At 40.3% G+C, this 23,795-nt stretch overlaps 1 protein-coding gene across 1 annotated transcript in view; it reads left to right on the forward strand.

The window, feature by feature from the left end:
- LOC125485893 (ran GTPase-activating protein 1-like) overlaps positions 1 to 23,795 on the forward strand; it is a 386,685-nt gene that overhangs the window by 211,885 nt on the left and 151,005 nt on the right. Inside the window, exon 3 of the mRNA XM_048611074.1 lies at positions 5,360 to 5,419. Within this exon, the coding sequence (XP_048467031.1) occupies positions 5,360 to 5,419 (60 nt within the window). The remainder of the gene's footprint in view (positions 1 to 5,359; positions 5,420 to 23,795) is intronic.

The raw sequence follows: 23,795 nt of genomic DNA on the forward strand, positions 1-23,795 counted from the left end.
GATGCTGCCAGACCTGCTGAGCTTTTCCAGCAACTTTGTTTTTGTTCCTGATTTGCAGTATCCGCAGTTCTTTTGGTTTTTATTTAGAAAATATTTTTCTTTATTACTCTTCCTGCCAAAATGGACAATTGCACATTTTCCTCTACTCCATTGCCACATCTTTGCCCACTTACTTAACCATTTTACCTCTCATTTAAGCATTTATGAGATTAATGCCGATTATAGTCATGCTTTTGGTAATCCCTCGTAATATTGCTTTTTTTGGTCTATTGACACAGCAAATTGTAGTAGCACGTTGGAATATATTTCCAAGTTAGTTTCTAAGTAAGGGACAGAGCACATGAGGACTAATGTACTAAGCTGACGTCAGTGTAGAAAGTATATATTAACTATCTAGTTATGACAGCTGTATAATGCTAGTTGATTCTACCCAATGTATGTATTACATATTTTCACTGTCTGTGGATCCTGGCAAAATTCTTACATTGATGGAATGGTGTTTAATTTAAATCATACCATGTATGTGCAAAGTCTTTTTAAATAGTTTGTATTGTAGCCTTCAGTTTTGACATCTAAACTGCTTTATGTATAATTATGACTACTTTCTTTGTACATAATAGTGTTAACAAACTGGAGCTGGAATGATTTGACACTATTAAAAATATTAATACAATTGTGTATTGCCATTTCAGAATATGAAATTGGATAGAGTGAGTAAAACATTGAGGGATTTGAGTTAGGCAAAAGGGATTAAGCTGGCTGATTGATACTTACAAGATAGAAGCTGTAATGTGGTGTAGCTAAAATTAGTGATGCAGTTTAAACTACCAGATAATCACCTCAGACAGATGGCTTCCATTGTGACCAGTTATAGATCCAATACTAAAATGCTAATTTGATTATTTTGGATATATCTTCATATGAGTGGAAAGTGACATTTAATTCGGAAAAGTGTGGAGTTATACACGTGGGCAGGACAAATACTCAAAACACCCCTTCAAGGAAAGCACTGAGGAAGATGGAGAAAAAAGGAAACATGCATTCTAGTGCATACAAACCACCGTGTCCTTTTCAAATCTTTCTCTTCTCACCTTAAAAATATGCCCTCTAGTTTTGAACTCCCCCACCCGAGCTAAAAGACCTTGGGTATTCACCTTATCAGTGTCCCACATGATTTTATAAACCTCTATGAGGACACCCCTCAACCTCCAATGCTCCAGTGAAAGTCCCAGCCTATCCTTTTACCTCACACCGCCCAGTCCCGGCAACATCCTGGTACATCTTTTCTGAACCCTCCCCAATTTAATAATACCCTCCTATAGCAGGGTGACCAGAACGGAACACAGTACTCATAGAACCCCTACAGTGTGGAAACAGGCCCTTCGATGCAACAAGTCCACACCGAACCTCAGAGCATCCCGCCCAGACCCATCCTCCAATAACCCACCTAATCTACACATCCCTGAACACTACGGGCAATTTAGCATGGCCAATCCTCTACTCCAAAACTCTAAGCTCTGGAATTCCCTCCTTAAGTACTCCATATCTCTACCTCTCCTTCCAATTTTAAGATACTCCTAAAACACTGTTTCTTTTGACAAACTTTTGAAAATCACTCCTAATATGTGGTTCATTGTTAGTTTTTTGATATTTTGGTAATGCTGCTGCCATGCTTCTTGGCATGTTTTACTAACTTAAAGGTGTCATCTACACTTCTCAGACTTCTCAGTGCTTCCCAAACTTTTTCCTGTTGTGACTTCTTTTCAAGGCTTGCAAACAAGCCACTGTTTGGTGAGTGTTGGGAAAGGGGAGAAGACCTATAGCAGCAGAGGAAGGACGAGATCAGCCATTTCTACCTTGAAGTTTATGACCCCAAATAGTGACCCCCTACCATCTAGTTTGGAAAGCTGTACCATGAATGTTAGGAATCTTCCTTCTAAAGTAGCTTAACATACAAGTTAGAAGTAGGCCATTTAGGCTTGCTCCACCATTTATTAAATCATGGCTTATTTGATTGTAACCTCAATTTCATATTCCCATTCTTCCTTGAACCTTTCCCCCAACTTCTTACCAAGAATCCATCTACCTGCCTTAAAAATATCCTGCTTCCATCGCATTGTCAGGAAGAGAGCTCCAAAGACTCATGACTCCCTAAGAGAAAAGAATTATGCTTACCTCTGCCTTATATGGGCTATCCCTTACTTTTAAGCAGTGACTCCTATTTCTAGATTTTTGCACAATAGGAAAAATTCTTTCCACAGCCAGCCTGACAATAACTTCTCTGAATCTTTATTTGTTTCAGTCCAGTCTCCCCTTACTCTTCTAAACACCAGAACATGCAAGCTTAGTCTGTTTAACCTTTCCTCTTAAGAGAATCCACTGATTCTAGGTATTAGTCTGGTAAACCTGGTCTGAACTACTTCCAATGTCTTGACATGTTTCCTTGAATTAAGAGATTGATTCTGTATACAGTACTCCAGATATGGCCTCATCAAAGCCCTGCACAACTGAAGCATAACCTCTCTATTTTGTACCAATTAATTCCCTGGATCAGAATCCTGCAATTCCAATCCTAACAGCACTGTGAGTTTTCCTACACCCCAAGGACCAGAGCAGTTCAAGGGCTCACCACTCTACAGTTTCCTGGATTATCCCTATTTCCCTTCTTGAACAGAGGAACTACATTAGCTACTCACCATTCCTCCAGTACGTCCCCAGTGGGTAGGATACAATGGATACAATGATCTTGGTCAAAGCCCCAGCAATCCCTCTTTTGCCTCTCTCAACAACCTGGAATAGATACTGTCAGGCCCTGGGAATGTATCCACCTTAATGCTCTTCAAGAGATCCAAAACCACTTCTTTCTTGATCTCAAAATCCCCTAGCATATTAGCATGCTCCACACAAATCTCACTATCCTCCACATTCTTCTCCTGGGTGAATACTGATGCAAAATACTCATTTAGGATCTCGCCCACATCCTCTGCCTCCAAGCACAACTTTCCTCCTTTATCCTTTTAATGTATTTTTAAAAAACACCCCAAGGCCTCACATACTGTTTACTTTATTGTCTTGGAACAGACCACTATACACATCTATCTCAATCTCTTTTGATGAAAAATAACAGACCAAATTACACCTCTTAAAGCCATCGTATCACCACACCTTAATATCATAACCCCAGATCACCTTTGGCCATATCAAACTTTTAATTCCAACCTGTGTTTTTCAAAAGGGGATTCAACAGCAAAAAAAATTACTACAGATGTAAATTCAGTGGCCGCCTGGAGGTGGTGAGAACCTGGAATGTCACTCCTGATGAGCTGTCAAGGAAACCTCAAAAGGATAGACTTAAAAAGGACAAAAGAAAGGACACTTTCTGTGTTGTTGGTCAGTCACCATTGAAAGGATCAAGGACAAAAGAATTTGAACTAACCTGCCAAGCAAAGCATTGCAACATCTATTGCTTCATTATCAGTGTCCACTCTCTATTCGTCATGAATGACCCATAGAAATTGATACATATTTCATTTATCTTAACTCACTTCTTATTTGTAGTCTGCGTGTGTGTTGCTTTATTATTTCTTCTCACATTTGTTACAATTAAATTTAGTTTTTGATAATTCAAGAAAGCCGGTTAAACTGGTCTAGACCCGAAATGTCAGCTTTCCTGCTCTTCTGATCCTGCTTGGCCTGCTGTGTTCATCCAGCTCTGCACCTTGTTATCTCAGATTCTCCAGCATCTGCAGTTCCTACTATCTCTATAAGCAAGGGATCCTTTTTTTAAATGCATCTTTTTGGAACCAACCATTGGGTGGGGGATGGGGGCAGTTGGGGTTGGCGTGCAGTAAATAAGTACAAGGAACTAGTTCATTTCTTCTCATCCAGTGTGAACCTTGCCAGGGTTCTGGTTATTACTTTTTTCCCCCATGATTAATTCCCCAACTCACTTTCTATAGGAACAATGCTTACTTTACTAACTCTCTCTTTTTAAATATTTTTAGAAACTTTTACCATCTTACCAGATATTAAAGTCAGTACTGTATCTTGAAAACTACCACTCCCTGACTTTCAGTGGCACCAGCTTGTAATGAGTCTGAACCATGGTATTTGTCAGAGTGTTAAGACGGTGAAATTGTGTATATAAGGTAAGCCCAGTAAATTCTTGAGAGATCAAGAAAGGAGGATGTACAAGACTGAGTGCTGTTGTTTTGTGAATGCAACTACAATTAATTATTGAATATCTCTGATCCACACACCGTCGACCAGGCATTTCTCACCAATTGGTGATCTATTATCTCTGAGCATGGACATTCATAACCAATATAAAGCACCTGTCTATCTACAAGATATAGCTATATTGCTATTCCAATTGCTGATATTCTGTGAAGTTGTACATGGAAACTTCGACTGAGTATAAAGCAGGATTAGAGAATTGGGAAAGACTAGGAAAGGGACATGCTGATGGAGCATATTCATTTGTTAGAGTCATGCATTATGTTGTTATTTTTATGGTTCCAGTCATAATTCTGATGTGAATTTATAATAGTAACTCCCTATGTAAACTTGTCACACTATAATTATAGTCCTTTCCCAGTGGTGGCACTGCAGGAAACTATAATTACTGAGTGACTAGCTTATGTAAGCAGCTTTTATTATAAGTAAGAACAGACACATCTGTAATGAAACTAGATGACAGGAGTTCTGTGCAGATGAAAGATTTCTGTAACTTATCAGTGCATATCTGTGCATATCTAAAATAAACTCGAAGCAAGTAGGAAGATTGCCTTGCTGTTTTGCAGGACTTCCAGTTTGTTTGATATTGAATTGCCTCAGCGAATGGCAGCACCCATTGATATTTGGATTGTGCCATTCCATCACTTTCAAGGTTGGAGGAGAAGAAAGACTGAAGCCTCCTAAAAATAGATTTTTAAAATAGTTTTCACCATTCTAAATATAGAGTGTATGCTGGTGAGTTGGTAACAACTGATGAAGGTGTTCTTGGATCATTGTAATTGTTTCATGTACACACTGTAAACCAGATTTGCTAAATACCCAAGACATTTGAAACAATTGAACCAGTGACAGAGCAGAATCAAGCTCAAATGCAGTGGAACAGCTTGTCCTCATTTCTCATGTACCTCTGCTACAAACTGTTCATTTGTCTTCTTTCGAAAGGATCTTTGAGATAAAATTGAAGGATTGACCTGTCAACAAACATATCCATTCAGGGTCCTTACTGGAGCCCAGAACATGGAAAAAATCCTTTAGAAGTAATTAGTCCTTTGATTTCAGGGGGGAATGATAAGAATTTTGCACATTATTCAGTTGATAATAACGTATTACTTTCTCTTCACAGAGGATTTACTGGAACGATATGTTCACAGGTCGACTGCACTGTGAAATTCCACCAGCATTGGTAAGTAGGTCATCATTGAAATTTTAGAGTGAAAGGTAGGAGGTTTAGAGGGGATTTAAGGAAAAGCTTTTTCACCCAGAGGGTAGTGGTAATCTGGAATGCCCTGCCTGGGAGGGTGGTTGAGGGAGGGAAAACATACAAATTTAAGAAGTACTTGATTGAGAACTTGGGGTGACAGTATGTCCAAGGCTATGGGCCTAATAGGGGAAAGTACTGATGTAGGTGAAAGTTTATTTTTGGCAGTGCAGAATAGGTGGGCCAATTGGCCTTTTCTGTACTGTAAGGTTCTATCATCACCTCCTCTTCTCACTCATCAGTATTTATTTTTGTCGAGAGAAATGAGGGCAGTGGGAAAGAATCTTCTTTCACAAAGACCAATCACAGAGAGCGAAGGAAAAGGAAATCAGAGAAGCCCATCTGTCCATGGTATGTGCCTGTCATGTCGCTGGATATGCCTTGAGAATGGCCTATTGCTGCATCTGTTCATGGTGGTGACTGGCTTTAATCATTTCTAAATGGTACAGTGCAAGATAAATGAATCACAGATTCAAATAGTAGGAATTTAGGAATGTAGCAATGAGAAAAGGCCATTCAAGTCTCCAGGGCTCCATCTGACCAATTCTCATTCACGGAGAAGGTATTCTTTATATTAAGCACATAAATTAACTTGTTCTTGTTAACTTGTATAAAAGTTTTCTCCATCGCTAACATTCCATTTCTTTTATGAAATGAACAAATCCAATCATGTCCTTCTTCCCATTACTGTGTCTTCCAATAAAACGAGATTAAGATTCTTCAGTCCCTTCCTATTTCAAAGCTATAAGGGCTCGAATCTGTCTTTTGCCTTTCTCTATGTTCTTCGGTTTTTGATGTGGATATGGTGATCACAAATGAGATAGTGTTGTGCATGTAGTGTCATTAGCATTCATGATCATGGACTTTTACTTGTATGCAGACCAAAATGTTATTTGTCTTTCTTACACTGTTAGCATTTGATTACATGATGACAGGTAATTCCTTCTGCGTTGATTACTGAATAAAAATATAATTTATTGTTTTAATTATATTTGCTGTTTTTACTACACTGATCAAATAACCTTCATTTGCAAGGTGCTCAGTCTCTTTGGATTACTTTGCATTTTACATAGAAATTGGCAACATCTACAAAGTTAGACAATCGAATTTAAATGAGTTCATCAAGATCTTCCATTCACTGTTATGAATAGCAGATGCTTCATACCTTTCAAACTCTGCTAGCCATTACTGTTGTTTAGAACTTCACTATAAATCTTTTGTTTCCTAGTTTTCAGTTTCCTTATTTCTGTGATACCACAAAGGTTATTGTTTACCTCACAAGTGTCTGAGCTGTAACTTGATAAGTGCCTTCTGAAAGTCAAGGTGCAAAACATCCAGCAATTCTGTTGTTTCTTAAAAAGGAAGTCGAGTTTGTTTGGTATCTTCACACATACTTTATTTTCACTTTGGGGCATAGTAGGGAAATGTTGGAAATGGTGCAGGCTGGTTCTTAACCTATTGAACTGTGGTATGAACACTCTTCGTTATTGAAAAGAGCTGGAGTAAGACTTGACCCCAGACCTTCTCGTTCAGAGGTAGGTATTGATTGTTAAGTATAAATGTCTTAACCTTTTGACTGTCCACATTGCAACACACCCAGTTGTACCCTGACAGGCTATACAGTTGGATACATTAAAACTTTATTGGTTTTGGTGACTGAGGCAGACTAACACTCCTCTGTCATCTAGTTAAATAATCTTTCGTCTAATGAGAATAAATCAGTGGTCAGGAGAATAAAGTTGTGGTTTTCATTTTAAATAATTGACTATTTTATACAATAAAATAGCTCTGAAGCAGCAAGATCAGAGATAATATGGATCTACTTCAATTACTCTGCCTTGATGGATAATGGCATATAGAGACTTCATTAAACTTGTCACAGATGATTAAACAAAAGATTTATCCAGCATTGCTCTATGTGTCCTGTATTAGGCACAGGTCAGTATTGTTCCTTGATTGATCTCTAAGCTGCATGTCAGATCAGTGAAGGAAGAAAATCATTCTGCAGGGTAATGTTCCAGTGCATGGATCGGCCAAAGCTAGGTCTTAAAGCCAGGTCTCTGGCAAGCAGTCCCAGTATTTAAATTCTAGAGCTAATTTTACATTAAACAGAGATATTTACAGTCTAAGGACATAACCATTGCAGGTGAGCTCTTCGTCATGGATTTTGATTCGCGGTGTCAGCTGGAATGTGAACCCACTTTATTCTTTCACATCGCAATTGACCTTCTATGTGCTTCTATTATCCCATCGCTCGTGTTTATTGCTCTATGTTATTTACGCCTTAAATGTACTCCCCCATGTCACCATCTTCCTAAAACCAGAACATGCATGAGGAAGATGATGAAACTCTCAGTTGGAGCTTTCGTTAGACATGGGTCTTTCAGTCCTGCACAGTTCTGGTTCAGACAAAAAAGATACTGACTAAAGCACCACTGACACTCAAAATTCAGTGAGATAAAGGAGCCATTTTGATTCTTGAATTATTCTGTAAATGAAATATTCTCAAATCCTCCAACACAAGAAGAGGCCATTTAGCCCACCTTACCCTGTTCAAACTCTTTAGTCCCATTAGTAGTTATTAAAACGTCCCATTCCCCATAGCAGTGCAGTTCTTTCCCTTTGCAAAGATGTGTCTCCTGACTTTGAAAGTTACAGTACACCGTGTGTCATAACTTTGTGATGATTTCAACATGGAATAACTGTTGTAAGGTGAATCTGAGTTTATTTTCTATTATTACAAGGAACTGATGCATCAGCTAAACCTGATGCTTCCTATCTAAATGGTAATCTTCAGTTGTCTTGTAATTTAGATTATAAGTCATTTGCCGATCAAAAAACTATCCTCAGATTAAATATTGTAAGAGAGCATAACATATGTAATTAATAATATAAAGAAAGATGTTAATGTATAAAGAGACAAGACAGTTGCTTGACAAGATGTCTTAAATGTGAATGAATGCTACGAGCATTTAATAAAAGCATGCACTGAAAGATTGTTTGATTTGTTTCTCATTAATGAAACATGCAGTAAGTTAGACTGACTACACCACAATTATACCATACAACAATTTAAGCCGAGAGAGGATAGAAATTTGCTATTGGATGCACTAATTTAAAAGGATAATGATAGTCAGAGAGGCTGAGTTCTTGGAACGGGAACCTCATTAACTGCAGGGGTAATTTTATATCCTATTGGCAATGACTCACCATCTCTGATTTCTCTGATCCATATTGGTTCCCAGTGTTGGTTGTGGGTCTGGCACAGCCCATTTTAAAAATGATTATCTTTCTTTTCAAATACCTTATGGCCGTCTCTCACTATCGCTGAAACCTCTTCCAGCCTTTGACATGGTTTGGGGAGATAGGAGATGAGTTACTTACCACCGAATTCCCAGTTCCTGACTTGCTCTTGTTGCCACATTGTTTATGTGGCTGGTCTCATTCAATTTCAGGTCAATGACAAACATCAGCATATTGAAAATGGAGCATTCAGTTATGCTAATGCCATTGAACCTCAAGGTTAGATGGTTAGATTCTGTCTTGTTGGAGATGGCCACTATCTGGCACTTGTATGCTGCAAATGTTAGTTGCAGCTTATGAGCTCAAACCTAAATTTTGTGCAGCTCTTGCTGCATTTAGGCATGGATTGCTTCAGTGTCATGACTGGTGCTGGATGTTGTGTAATCATCAGCAAATAACACCCCCCCTTCTGACCTTATGATGGACGGAAGGTCATTGATGAAGCAGCTGAAGATGGTTGGCCCTAGGACACTACCCTGAAGAACTCCTGCAGAGATGCCCTACAGCCGAGATAACTGACCTCCAACAACCACATCATCTTCCTATGTGCCAGAAGATATGAGCCAATGGGATCCAAGGCAAGTCAGCAAACTGGATCCAAAATTGGGCTTACAAACAGGAAGCAAAGATTGAGGGTGGAGGGTTGTTTTTGTAATTGGAAGTCTGACCAGCAGTGTACCACTGGGTTCGGTACTGTGACCTTTACTGTTTGTTATTTACATTAACAACTCAAATGTGAATATAGAAGATATTAAAAGTAAGTTTGCAGATGACATGAAAATTTGTGATGTTGTTGATAGTGAGGAGGATGATCTCAGGCTACAGTCTAATATTGATCGTTTGGTAAATTGAGCAGAGCAATGGTAGATAGAATTTAATCACAATGAGTGTGGGGTGATGCATTGTGGGAGGTCAACTAAGGGAAGGGTATACACAATTATTGGTAGGCCCCTAGGGAGTACCTAGGTGTACAAATCCTGGAAGGTATCAGCACAGGTGGATAAGATCTGAGAAAGAATTTTCTCACGAAGGGGGTAGTAAATAAATGGAACATGTTGCATGAAAGGGTGCTGGAGGCGTGTACTCTCACAACATTTAGGAAGCATCTGGATAAGCACTTAAAATGCCAGGCATGGTAGGCTATGGACCACGTGCAGGTAAGTGGGATTAGTGTCATTTGGTATTTGCTGGTCCTAATCTCCAACCGATTTAAGTTTCACCACACGATTTTGATGCTACACTCAATCTAATGTAATGACTGTAATGAGGTCAAGAGCTGTATGACCCTGGCAGAACCCAAAGTTTCAGAGAGCAGGTTATTGCTGTTCTAATAAGGCATATAATTTACTCTGGTTTAGTCACTACTTCCAGGCATTTACAGAATCACCTAAAAGCAAATTAAATGGCTGCACAAACTTTTCAAATTGAAACAAATTCCACTGTTTTCAGCGTTTGAATTTTAGGTGGTGAATCAGTCTAAATCTAAAATTCCTTTCTTTTGCATTTGTTGTACTAATTTCATGTTCTGATATAAATCTGATGCATAATGAATACTGAAAACCAAAATGCTGGGTTGCTGTAAATTTGAATCACAAACTGGAGGTGGTTTGATACCAATCTAGATTTTGAAGAAGAGTTTACAATGGAAATGCAACTTGACTGCCTTGGATTGAATAATGAGGTGCTCATTACAATGAATCACTTCAGAAAGCAATAGTCATTTTAGCCTCTTATGTGCATCACATGCAGGTATAAACACAGAGGCACAGTTTGTTAAGTGAACCTCCAAACACACTCTCTCCAACTCTCTCTGACTTCACATAATTTTGGTGTCCAACACCCCTCCATTAACTGCCACTTGAGCCAATTCAGTTGCTCTTCTGACCCTGCCTGTCTACTCTTCTAAGCACCTCTAACCTGATCCAACACCGTCCCAGTCCCAACTGCCTTTCCCATCCTCTCTAATGACTTACCCAGACATGGGGGCTGTTCCCTCATTAGACAGAGGTAACTAAGGTTTTGGAGTAGACTTGTAGCTCGGATTGTGGGTGTTGAGGTTGGGTTGGCTCGCCGAGCTGGTTTGTTGTTCCGCAGACGTTTCGTTACCGTGCTTGGTAATGCGGCTGTATGGGTGCCACCTCTCTCCTTTAAACGCACAGCATGTTCGTGGGGAGCCTGGTGCTAAATCATTCGTAGACGACCTGATTCTGGCTCAGGGTTTCGTAAGTAGCAGAGCAGCTACCTCACTGCGATCTATTGAAAGTCATCCCTCGAGCCAACTTGTATAGAGACAAGCATGAGAATTCCTGGAAGCATGGCACTCCACGAAGCAGGCTATTAATAAACACATTGAACTCCATCCCATATACATTCCACTCCGGAGGAAACCCGGAAGTGAGGCAATCCATCGGAACAAACCCCAGAGTTTAAAAGCCAGGCGGGAAAACACACCGACGCTTCATCAGAGGCTGCGTTGAGGATGTTACCCAGCACGGTAATGAAACGTCTGCGGAACAACAAACCAGCTCGGCGAGCCAACCAACCTCAAGACAGAGGTAAGTCTGGTGGAGGTTTCAACTGAGGGTCATCCACCTCAGGTGAGGACACTGGTTGAGAAAGATAGTCCTTCATGCTCACCTCAGCCAGTGTAGGAGCTGAACCGATGCTGCTGACATCACTCTGCAACATAAACCAGCTGCTCAGGTCAGTTTAGCTCAGTTGGCCAGATGACTGCTTTGCAATGCAGAGTGATGCCAACAGTGCAGGTTCAATTCCTACACTAGCTGAATTGACCATGAAGGACCTCCTTCTCAACCATTCCCCTTGCCTGAGGTATGGTGACCCTCAGGTTAAATTACCACCATTCATCTCTCTATAATGAGAGAGCAGCCCTATGGTCCAGTAGGACAATGGTAACTTTACTTTTATTGACTTACTCATCTCACCCACCTTCCCAATCAAGATCTAGACTTATACACTTTCCGTATAAATCCTGGGGCAGAAAAAAGGAGGCATGTTAAGTCTTCTCCACTCTGATAAAGTTCCCAAAGGGATGCTGCTTGTTCATTTCTGTGAAAGCCAGGATTGGAAGACTCCAGGGTGAAATGCACAGCAGCTTGCTATAAAAGGAATTTATTAGGGCAGTGGCAACCTGTTTCTCATTGGGCTCAGAGGGAGCAGAGACATTCTTGTACAGTGATTTCACATTCTTCTGGTCTGCATCATGCACATGGTGAGGGATGTATCATCAAATATTTAGGAACAATTTCACAACAGTACTCCTTCAATTGCTGTCACCTCCACAATCTTTGGCTCAGCTCTCTCCCCCTGACTGTTTCTATGTTTTTGCTATCTCTAGACTTGACCATTCCATCCCACTCCGGGAGGTCTTTCACATTCTACCTCCTGTAAACTTGAGATCATCTAGAAGGGTCTGCTGCCCCTGACTTAATTCATAGAAAGTCCCATTCCCTATCACTCCCGCGTGTTGGCCAACCTACATTGGCTTGGCAGGGCCATAGAGAGTAATCATGGTTTCAGCAGCTTCTCCTGTTTCTGGGACCCTAGCTCACCCTTCCTCCCATGACCCCTCTTAACCCTCATAATCTTTTCTGTGTTTTGGGTCAATTCTAATAGAATCATGCAGCACAGATGATGGCTATTCAAGCCATCAAGTCTGCAGCAGTTCTTTCAAAGGGAAATCCTACAATCCTAATACTGCACGTGTCCCATACCACTGTTTATTTTCCTTTTTCTCAAGTATTTGTTTAATTTCCTTTTATCTGCTGATTTGAATTTGTATCTATCTCAATATTAGAGTACGAGGGCATTTCAAACCCTAAACACTTTCTCCTCATGTCACCTCTGGTATTTTTGACAATCAAGTTAAATTAATTTAAATTTAGGGCCATCTGTTTATCAAGCATAAGTAAGAGTTTTTATTTATTTGATCAAAACCTCTCATAATTTAATACATCTCAATCAAATCCCTCAGGCTTCCGAGCTTCTCTGTAATCCCCCATCCCAGGAGCCAAGTTAGTAAAATCTCTTCTCAACCGTCCCCAAAGTCTTCACATCTTTCAGTGTCCAGAATTAGAAAGTATATTCACAGTAGGGTCAAACTGTTTTGTATATATTTAGCAAAACCTTTTGGCTATTGTACTGTACGCCACCATCTATAAAACCTGTCCAAAGTTCTGTCTACATGCTGTACAAACATGACTTTGTCAGACAATTGCACACAACATGGTTGTTATATTATGTAACCAACTACTCTTTTTTCAACCCGGCCCCTTCTCAAAATAATATTTTCAAGGGCCCTTCTTGAGATTTCTGAGGGTTCCTGGAAAATATGTTGGGACCAACTCATTTATTAGATGATTCAGTCACCCACTAACAAAACTTTCTATAGTTGAGTTGACATACGGGGTACTTTGACTCACACAGAAACAGAATTAGAAAAATTCTTTAATATCCTCAATAATTAACTTTTCATTAAACTTAAAGCCACAACAGCACAAATAAAGCGTTCATTTTCTCATCACTACAGTATTTAGACTGGCACAAGACAACAAGAATAAGTTATTACATAAGATTTTTTCAAGACACTACTACCCAAAAAATAACCATCACCCTAAATATAATTCAGTGTTTCAATGGGCAGTGAAGATTTGAGAGTTCACTTCCAAGGCACAACAGGAAGAGCAATTACAATCGTGAAAGGAATAGGGAAATAAATATACAAAATGGGACTGGGAGGGGGAGCAGGGGTTTGACAAGTATTATTCCATTTGGTAAATGGTGGCTTTCAACAGTGTCCAATGAAACATGTTTTATAAGCTATTGATAATCGAAAATGAACAGAGCAGCTCTAATTTATTTGAAGAGCTTAAATGAAAAAGCAAAGACTTGTCAAGTTTCCAAGTTTCCATTCTTAACTGCTGTGCATAAACAGTCTGCTAAGTCACATATACTGCTTTCATTAACTCATGGCACTGACAATGCATTGGGATAGAGAAGTGTTCATATTTTTTATCAGAGGTATTTAATTGGGTGAAGATTCCATCACATCTACAGTGAAAAGACGTAGTTCAAAATAGCTTTAGGCATTTGCACAGCATCTTTAATGTTAATATAGCTCCATTAATGTTCTTTGTAGATGTGTCATAAAAAATGGATGGAAATCCAAGGATGGAGATAATCAAAGGGTGAGAACAAAAGCTTGAAATTAATTTTAAAGAAAAAAAAGCAGTGGGTAATTGTGAGAAACAAGGGCTTACAATATTGCATGATGACTGCTTTTTGTGAAGCTGAAACATACAATCAAGGAACAAGATTAGGCCACTCAGCCCTTTGATCCATCATGGCTGATCTAGTTTTAGCCTCAACTCTATGTTCCTGCATATCCCTGATAACCATTTAACCCCTTGGTAATCAAGAATCTCTCTATCTCTGTCTTCAAAATATCCGCTGCATTTTGAGGAAGGGTATTCCAAAGACTTACAACCCTCAGAGAGAAAAAAAACTCATCTCTGTCTTAAAAGGGAGCCGCATTATTTTTGAACTATGACCCCTCATTCTCGATTCTCCCACAAGAAGAAACATCCTTTCAACATCCACCTGTTTAAATCCCTTCAGGGCCTTGTATATTTCAGTTGTCACCTCTCAGTCTTCTAAACTCCGGAGGATAAAGTCCAGCCTTTTCTCATAAGGAAATCCACTCATTCCAGATATCAGATTAGTAACCTTCTCTGAATTGCTTCCAACACATTAACAGCCTTCTGTAAGTAGTTAACAGTGCTGTACTCAGCACTCTAGATGCAGTCTCGCCAGTGCGCTATATAACTGAGACATAAGCCTTTGCATTCAATTCCCCTCCCGATAAACCACAACATTCTGTTAGCTTTCCTGATTACTTGCTGAATGTGCAGACTAACTTCTGTGATTCATACACTGGGAGGCCCCAATCGCTTTGCATCTCAGAGCTCTGAAACCTCTCACCACTTAGATAATATGATTATTTTTTATTTTTTCTGCAAAATGGATAATTTCACATATTTCCACATGTTATTCCATTTGTCAGATCTTTGCACACTTACTTAACATATCTCTATCCCCTTCTAGGCTCCCATATCCTCTACACATCTCACTTTCTTACTGAACATGCTGCAATTATTTTTTGGGACAGGGTTTGTTTCCACCACTGCTGATTTCAGTCATGCCTTTTTTGGCACCTGTTACAAATGGAGGACTAGGCACCACCCTACAGGATGAAATGCATTTACAGGTTAGGGCTTTTAATCAGTGAGGAATTTGAGGGTTATGGGTAAAGGCAGACAAGTGGAGTCGAGGGTTATCAGATCAGCCATGATCTCACTGATTGGCAGAGTAGACTTGATAGGTCAAATGGCCTACTTCTGCTCTTTTATCTTATGGTAGCTAATTGAGTAAAGGGGATAATTGTCTGCTGAAGAACCAGTCTGATCTACATTGCAGTGTGAAATTTTATTTGTATTGCTCAGACCTGCAATATATCTTCAATATTCAAACACCCATTGTTTTGATACATTGTGTTCCAACTGTCATTGGACATGCTCTGCGCTGACCCCCCCTCTACTGTATATCTATTCTGACCCTTTTGATCCTATTTGAATAGTTTTTGAGCCATTCCAACTTTACAATTATTATAAAGTTGTGGCTCTTAAAGCACAACTTCTTGAGAACTTTGAGAATAAAATTGTATTGCGTTTGTAATGGAAAAGTTAAATTCAACATGTCACCAAAAACCCCTCAGGGCAAATACTAAGGAGGTGCCTGAAAATTTAGTGTTGTATTAAAGGTCGTGCTGCGTGGGTTGAGTTAATACAGGTTGAAAGTGATTTCTCCAATTCCTATGTTTGAAGCATAACCTGTACCTATTTTGCAGATTAGTATTGCAGTAATTAGGGCAAATGGAATTGTTCATTTTTAAACAATACATAAGAAAGAAGATGTACAAGGAGATTAAATAGCAGATACAAAAACAGTAACACACCTCAATAGCACATGTGCCTGGTTCACTGATTTTTAATTATTAAATGTGACCTTATTTATACTGTACCTTGATTAAGGCAACATAATAACAGTCTTATTTTTATTCTGGTGAAGGACAAAGCCTTGGAGAGCTGTACACTATCGAGTAAAAGTGAAAGCAAAGAGATAAGGGGGAATATATTCTCTCAGATGATAGTGAGCCTGTGGAATTCTTTACTACAGAAGGCTCTAAAGGCTGGGATATTGAGTATTTTCAAGGCTGAGATGGATAGATTTTTAATCAGTAAAGAAATCAACAGTTATGGGAGAAGGGCAGGAAAGTGGAGTTGAAAATGATCAGATCAGCCATGATCTCATTGAATAGAGGAGTACACTTGATGGGTTGAATGGCTTACTTATGCTCCTACATCTTCTGGTCTTACCACATATTGACAAGCTATTGGACAAACAAAGACATGAGATTTGGTTAAGGGTGCAAAAATGAAAAAGGGACCCTCCCTGAAATTCCCTGACAGTGTTCTGGGGTTTCAGAGATAGCAAGAACTGCAGGTGTTGGAGTCAGGTCCTGATAAAGGGTCCTGACCCGAAACGTCAACTCTCCTGCTTCTCCGATGCTGCCTGACCTGCTGTGCTCCTCCAGCTCCACGCTGAATTCTGGGGTTTACCTGATAGACTCCCTATTTGGCAGTAAGGCATCCTACTGTCCAAGTTTGTGAACAAAATCTAACAGCAGGAAGAAAGGAAGAGATAAGTACAGGGGGTGCTGTGAGAGAGGGAAAGACAGCTGGTGATGGGAAGAGAGAGAGAGAGAGATTTGATTTGATTTGATTTATTATCACGTGTACCTAAGTACAGTGAAAAGCTTTGTTTATGAGCAGTACAGGCAGATCATTGCAAGCAAGGACATACAGACTAAAGGGTGAAAAACAGCTTTGACAGAGTGAGGCATAAAGGTTACATTGCATAGGAAGTGCGCGAGGCAAGATCAACATTACATTGCATAGGAAGTGCGCGAGGCAAGATCAACATGCAGGGGTGTTAATCAAGTCATGTTGGGGAAATGTCGGCTGGTTGAAACTGAAGAGAAGGTGGGTGGACAGGAGGGTAAGTCAACATATTAGAGGTGGTTTGGGTTCAGGGTTTTAGAGTTACCCAGGTGACAAGCTCGGTTTTGCTGTGTCTAACTTTATCTGTGTAACTCCCTGGCTGAGTACATCAGAATTATCCAAATGGCTCATGCTCAAAGTTGGAGACACTTGTGCAGGGTCCCAGAGAACAGGAGAATTGCCTGTAAAATTTTAAATATTGTTTCATGCAATGATTTGGAGGCCAGAAGATTTGGCCTCATCTGTTAATAATTAAAACCCGGCTTAGATGAGTGGAAAAACTTGGGTATTTAATACATTTTTTTAAAAAGCCAAAATATTTGTGCTTGTAGTGATTACATAGATCAGTGATTGTAAAGTTGTGTTTGCTGTTCCTGTTTCAATCACTGATTGCATCTTTGGAACTTAAGATCATAAGAAATAGGAGTGGCAGTCAATTAAACAGCCCTTTGAACCAGCTCCACCAGTCAATAAACTCAGTGAATCTTTTTCACTTCAAGACCACCATCCCCCACTATACCCCATAACCTGTAATTTCCTTAGTACCTAAATTCTGTCTCTAGGTGAGGAAAACTGTAGCGAGTAACTCATCTCCTGACTCCCCAAAGCCTGTCCACCATCTACAAGGCATAAGTCAGGAGTGTGATGGAATACTCCCCACTTGCCTGGATGGGGCAGCCCCAACAACACTTAAGAAGCTCAACACCATTAAGGACAAAGCAGCCTGTTTGATTGGCACCACATCCACAAGCATCCACTCCCTCCACCACCAACGCTCAGTCGCAGCAGTGTGTACTATCTACAAGATACACTGCAGAAATTCACCAAAGATCCTCAGATAGCACCTTCCAAACCCATGACCACTTCCATCTAGAATGAGGAGGGTGACAGATGTCTGGACGCCACAATCTGGAATCAAAATCCTGGGTCAAAATCCTGGAATTCTGTCCCTAAGGGCATTGTGGGTCAACCCACAGCACATGGACTGGTTCAAGAAGGCAGCTCACTATCACCTTCTAAAGGGCAACTAGAGGTTAGCAATAAATGCTGGCCCACATCTGCAAGTGAATTTAAAAAACTCTCAGGATATATTCAATGACTGAGCATCCACACCCTTCTAGAATGGAGAATTCCAAGGGTTCACAACACTTTGGAACAAAACATTTGTTTAAAAAGTTTTGAAGAATCCTGTCAACTAGACTTCATTTAGTTTTCTCTTGTGGTCTTGATGTTTTTGGATTTACAATTTTTTAAAAAATCTTTCTCCTCTAATGGTAATTTGCAGTCATGACAACTATGTCAGTAACTAGCAGCATATTGTGGCATTTTTTATGAAAACCATGATTCTTGGTTTGTATAGATGCAAAGTTAAACTAAATGACATCATTTTTATTTGTAATTAGTTCAGTTTCCATGTGAAACTGCTGTCTAGTTACCATTCTTCCTTCATATTTGTATTAATGACTATACCCACTAAAGACATAGTGTATGTCATTGAATGTACATGGTCCCTGTGCTGGCATCAACAGGCAGGAGCAGGGCAGTATATGAATAGTAGCTGGGTAGACTTGGAACTTTTCTTGTGTTATCCAGGTGCAGAGGCTGCCTGTAGAACTCCCAAGACAACATTAAGTTTTGTATAAATAAAGATATCTTCTGTTTCGGAATAGAGATGCTAACCAATCTTTATAGGCCTTTCCTTTCTCCTGAAAGTGGACCCAAGTGCCCTTTAATCATCATTTCATGGACAGTAATAATTAGTGACATTTCTACAGCCTTGTATCATATTGAATCTGAATAGAGAACATTTGCAGTGCTAGAGGGAAAAGACAGAGAAATGGGACTAAGAATTATTCTTGCAGACAGTAAGCACAAACATGTTGGACTGAATGGCCTGCTCCTGTGCTGTGACTATCCTACAATCCTATAAATGATTGAGTACTGTTATCATAGAATGATTGATCCAACAGCAGGGAAGCAGGCTGTTTGACCATCAAGTCCACACTGACCCTCCGAAAAGCATCCCACCCAGATCCACCCCTCCACCCTAATTTTAAAAACTGTCCCCTGCCTTGTGGATACCTTTCTCCCAGAACAAATAAAGTTGTTTTCAAAGGAGCCAATTTAACCAGACAAAAGTGAAAAGGTATAGGGTTAACGCTAAGGGTCAGTAACGAAGCATACAAGAGTGGAACATTAATAATTGAGGATTTGATTTCAGGTTTCTTGGCTTTGCAGGCTGGTTGAACTCCATTTTGTTCTGCTTATTGGGCGCTGACGCTCAGAGTGAGAGATACCTGAACGGGTAACACTGGGGTGACTCGTGAGTGGTTCTTCAATTCTGCCCTTCATAGCGTACTAATACTTGACCCCTGGCTAATAAACAAACTGCCACAGCAATTGATATACAAAGGCAGCTCAATTTACCAGCACACCATCTCCCAAAAGCACTTTGAGACTTAGCTTGAAATGGCTTCTAATCCCTGATCTTGTATATTCTTAAGGAAGACGACACAAAACATGTTTCTTACCCAGAATGCTGTCTTTTTTCTCGTATTCGGTCTGAGATCATTCCCAAGAGATTACAGTTCAGCTTGTATTGCAGTTCTTCCCTTTAAGTTAATCCTTTTGAAGCTTCATTGACACCTCATCATGAATGACATTCCAGCTCTCTCTCTCTCTCTCTCTCTGTGTCTGTCTGTGTCTATCTCTCACTCAGACCTCCCCTGAATTTACTTCCACAGTCATATTTTGGCCAAATGTATTTTTTTTTAATAAGCTCACATTGTAATTAAAAAAGTCAATACGTTTATTATTGATCCAGGATTATTATCCATGGTCATGATACTATGAAGCAAAACCTCTTACAGAGAACATAGAACAGTTCAGCACAGTACTGGCCCTTCAGCCTACGATGTTGAGCCAACTTATTATCCTACTCTAAGATCAAACTACCCTGCATACCCTACATTTTACTATCCTCCATGTGCCTATCCAAGAGTCGCTTAAAAGTCTCTAAAGTATTTGACTCCACTACCACTGCTGGCAGCGCATTCCACATGCCCACCACTCTCTGTCTGAAGAACCAACCTCTGACATCTCCCCTATACCTTCCTCCAGTCACCTTAAAATTATGCCCCCTTGTAATAGTCATTCCCGTCCTGGGAAAAAAGTCTCTGGCTATCCACTCTACCTGTGCCTGTCATCATTTTGTACACCTCTATCAAGTCACCTCTCATCCTTCTTCGCTCCAATGAGAAAAGCCCTAGCTCCCTCAACCTTTCCTCATAAGACCTGCCCTCCAGTCCAGGCAGCATCCTGGTAAATCTCTGCAGCTCTCTAAAGCTTCCACATCCTTCCTATAATGAGGCGACCAGAACTGGAAGATAGTAGGAACTGCAGATGCTGGAGAATCTGAGATAACAAGGTGTAGAGCTGGATGAACACAGCAGGCCAAGCAGCATCAGAGGAGCAGGAAAGCTTCTTCAGAAGGGTCTACGCCCGAAACGTCAGCTTTCCTGCACCTCTGATGCTGCTTGGCCTGCTGTGTTCATCCAGCTCTACACAATATTCCAAGTGTGGTCTAACCAGGGTTTTATAGAGCTGCAGCATAACCTCATGGCTCTTAAACTCAATTCCCCTGCCAATGAAAGCCAACACACCATGCGCCTTCTTTACGACCCTATCAACTTGGGTAGCAACTTTGAGGGATCTGTGGACATAGACCCCAAGATCCTTCTGTTCCTTCAAACTGCGAAGAATCCTGCTATTAACCCTGTATTCAAATCCGACCTTCCAAAATGAATCACTTCACACTTTTCTGGGTTGAATTCCATCTGCCACTTCTTTGCCCAGGTCTGCATCCTGTCAATGTCCGGTTACAATCTACAACAGCCCTTCACACTATGCACAACTCCAGCAACCTTTGTGTCATCGGCAAACTTACTAACCCACCCTTCCACTTCCTCATCCAAGTCATTTATAAAGATCACAAAGAGCAGAGATCCCAGAACAGGTCCCTGCAGAACACCACTGGTCACCGAGCTCCAGGCTGAAGACTTTCCATCTACTACCACCCTCTGTCTTCTATTGGACAGTCAATTCTGTATCCAGACAGCCAAATTTCCCTGAATCCCCTGCCTCCTTACTTTCCGAATGAGTCTGCCATGGTGAACCTAATCAAATGCCTTGCTAAAATCCATATACACCACATCCACTGCTCTATCGTCATCAATGTGTTTTGTCACATCCTTGTGAGGCATGACCTGCCCCTCTCAAAGCCGTACTGACTATTTCTAATCAAACTGTGCTTTTCCAAATAATCATAAATACTATCTCTCAGAACCCTCTCTAATAATTTGCCCACCACAGAATTAAGACTGACTGGTCTGTAATTCCTAGGATTATCACTATTCCCTTTCTTGAACAAGGGAATGACATTTGCCACCCTCCAATCATCTGGTACTACTCCAGTGGACAGTGAGGACACAAAGATCATTGCCAAAGGGGCAGCAATCTCTTCCCTTGCTTCCCGTAGTAACCTTGGGTACATCCCATCTGGCCCAGGGGACTTATCTATCCTCATGTTTTTCAAAATTTTTAGCACATCCTCCTTCCTAACATAAACCTGTTTGAGCATATCTGCCTGTTTCATACTGTCCTCACAAACGTCAAGATCCCTTTCACTGGTGAATATTGAAGCAAAGTATTCATTAAGGACCTCCCCTACCTCCTCTGACTCCGCGCGCAAGTTCCCTCCACTATCCTTGATCGGTCCTACCCTCACTCTGGCTATCCTCTCATTCCTCACGTAAGTATAGAATGCCTTGGGGTTTTCCTTGATCCCACCTGCCAAGGCTTTTTCATGCCCCCTTCTAGCTCTCCTAAGTTCATTCTTCAATTCCTTCCTGGCTACGTTGTAGTCCTCTCGAGCCCTGTTCGATCCTTGTTTTCTCAACCTTAAATAAGCTTCCTTCTTCCTCTTGACTAGATGTTCCACACGTCCTGTCATCCAAGGTTCCTTCACCTTACCATCCTTTCCTTGCCTCAGTGGGACAAACCTATCCAGTACTTGTAGCAAGTGCTCCCTAAACAACCTCCACATTTCTGTCATGCATTTCCCTGAGAACATCTGATCCCACTTAATGCTCCGCAGTTCCTGCCTGGTAACATTGTAATTCCCCCTCCCCCACTTAAATACTTTCCCATACCATCTGCTCCTATCCCTCTCCATGACTATAGTAAAGGTCAGGGAGTTGTGATCACCATCACCGAAATGCTCCCCCACCGAGAGATCTGACACCTGGCCTGGTTCGTTGCCAAGTACCAAATCCAATATGGCCTCCCCTCTAGTCGGCCTATCTACATATTGGGTCAGAAATCCATCCTGGACACACCTGCCAAAATATGCTCCATCCAAACTGTTTGCACTTGGGAGGTTTTACACTAAGAAACAATTGACTGGCTGAGTGTGAAGTGAGTATTCAGCAGTGTGCCGAAAGCTTCCTATCATTGGCAATTTCACCAGCCTGCTGAGATTTGCTTTAAAAATGTTCGTAATAAATCTCCCAGACTTGCAATTTTTATTTTCTCTCTCTTTTAATAAGTATGTGTAGTGGTACAGTTCCTAACCTATTACACATGCAAGGAAATATACTGATCAGAAACCTCAACTCAGCAGATCAGATCAATTAAAACTTGACTGTGAGCAAAGATTCTCGCAATAAACCACTGTGCTTTGCAGAAAGGTTTAATAACTCTGTGCTATGTTCCAGTCTGGGGAGCCCATTGCTTAAGCTAAACATAATTTGTGTGTTATCCTTGTGCATTAAGGAATTACAAGCTGCATTACGCGGTGAGATTCCAGATTGAGCTGTCCCCAGAGAGCACAACCAGTTTCACAGACCTAGAAGAGAATTTGGGCGTATAGTTTTTATTGTCTTCAATTCATTATGGGCCATTTTTATTTTGGATGAAGTATATTAAAAATTTAATGTTCACATTTCAATTTATTAGCCGCTTTATAATTCCTCCAATTAAGTTTGACCACATAATTATACACTTATATTCTATTCAGAAATTCTTTTCAACAAAAGTGATCTTTCCATAAAAATAAAAGCAAACTACTTCAGATGTGAAAAATCTGAGGTAAAGTGCTGGAGAAACTCAGCAGATCTGGCAATATGTGTGGACAGAGAAGCAAAGTTAACGTTTGGAGCCCTATGACTCTTCCTTGGAACAGATCTTTTAATTCAATTGTTCATCAATTATTTTCATGGAGCAAACACAGCAGTTTAATCCAAAAGTATTATCCAGTTTCTTAAGTATAGCACAGGGAGTTTATTGTGCTTTGTACAATCTGACATCTTACAGTCTTCAGCTTGAAGTTGCAGCAGCAATGTATCACAGGAGTGGAGTAAGAAGAGCAGGATAGGCTGGATGAAATGAGTTTGTGAAATGAGATTGCTGGGCAGATATTTGAGGAAGTTAAAAACTATGATAGGAAACTAAACTCTGGTACATTATGGCAAATTTCAAATTCTGGAAAAGATTTTTAATACTTAGCTTTAATTTTACTCCCTTATATCAAAAAAAGTGTTGTTCTAGATGCAGCCTATACACAAAACAGGTATTTATGGCTATAATTTTGCCCTTTGTTTTGTTGTATTTTGGAAACTCAGTTTTGAATCTGATGGCTAGACTTATTCCTCATTTTGTATCCTGACACAAACTGTGCTGTAGGAGCATGCAGTTATTTTAGAAGATTAATGCCTTTTAATGCCTTAAAGTGATGAACTTTTCATAAAGCTCCCTGTTAAATCCACCACCTCCCCCCCACCCTTATATGCTTCTTAACTTAT

The sequence above is a fragment of the Rhincodon typus genome, chromosome 23 (genome assembly GCF_021869965.1).
Source record: "Rhincodon typus isolate 14 chromosome 23, sRhiTyp1.1, whole genome shotgun sequence".
In the NCBI taxonomy this organism is placed as follows: domain Eukaryota; kingdom Metazoa; phylum Chordata; class Chondrichthyes; order Orectolobiformes; family Rhincodontidae; genus Rhincodon; species Rhincodon typus.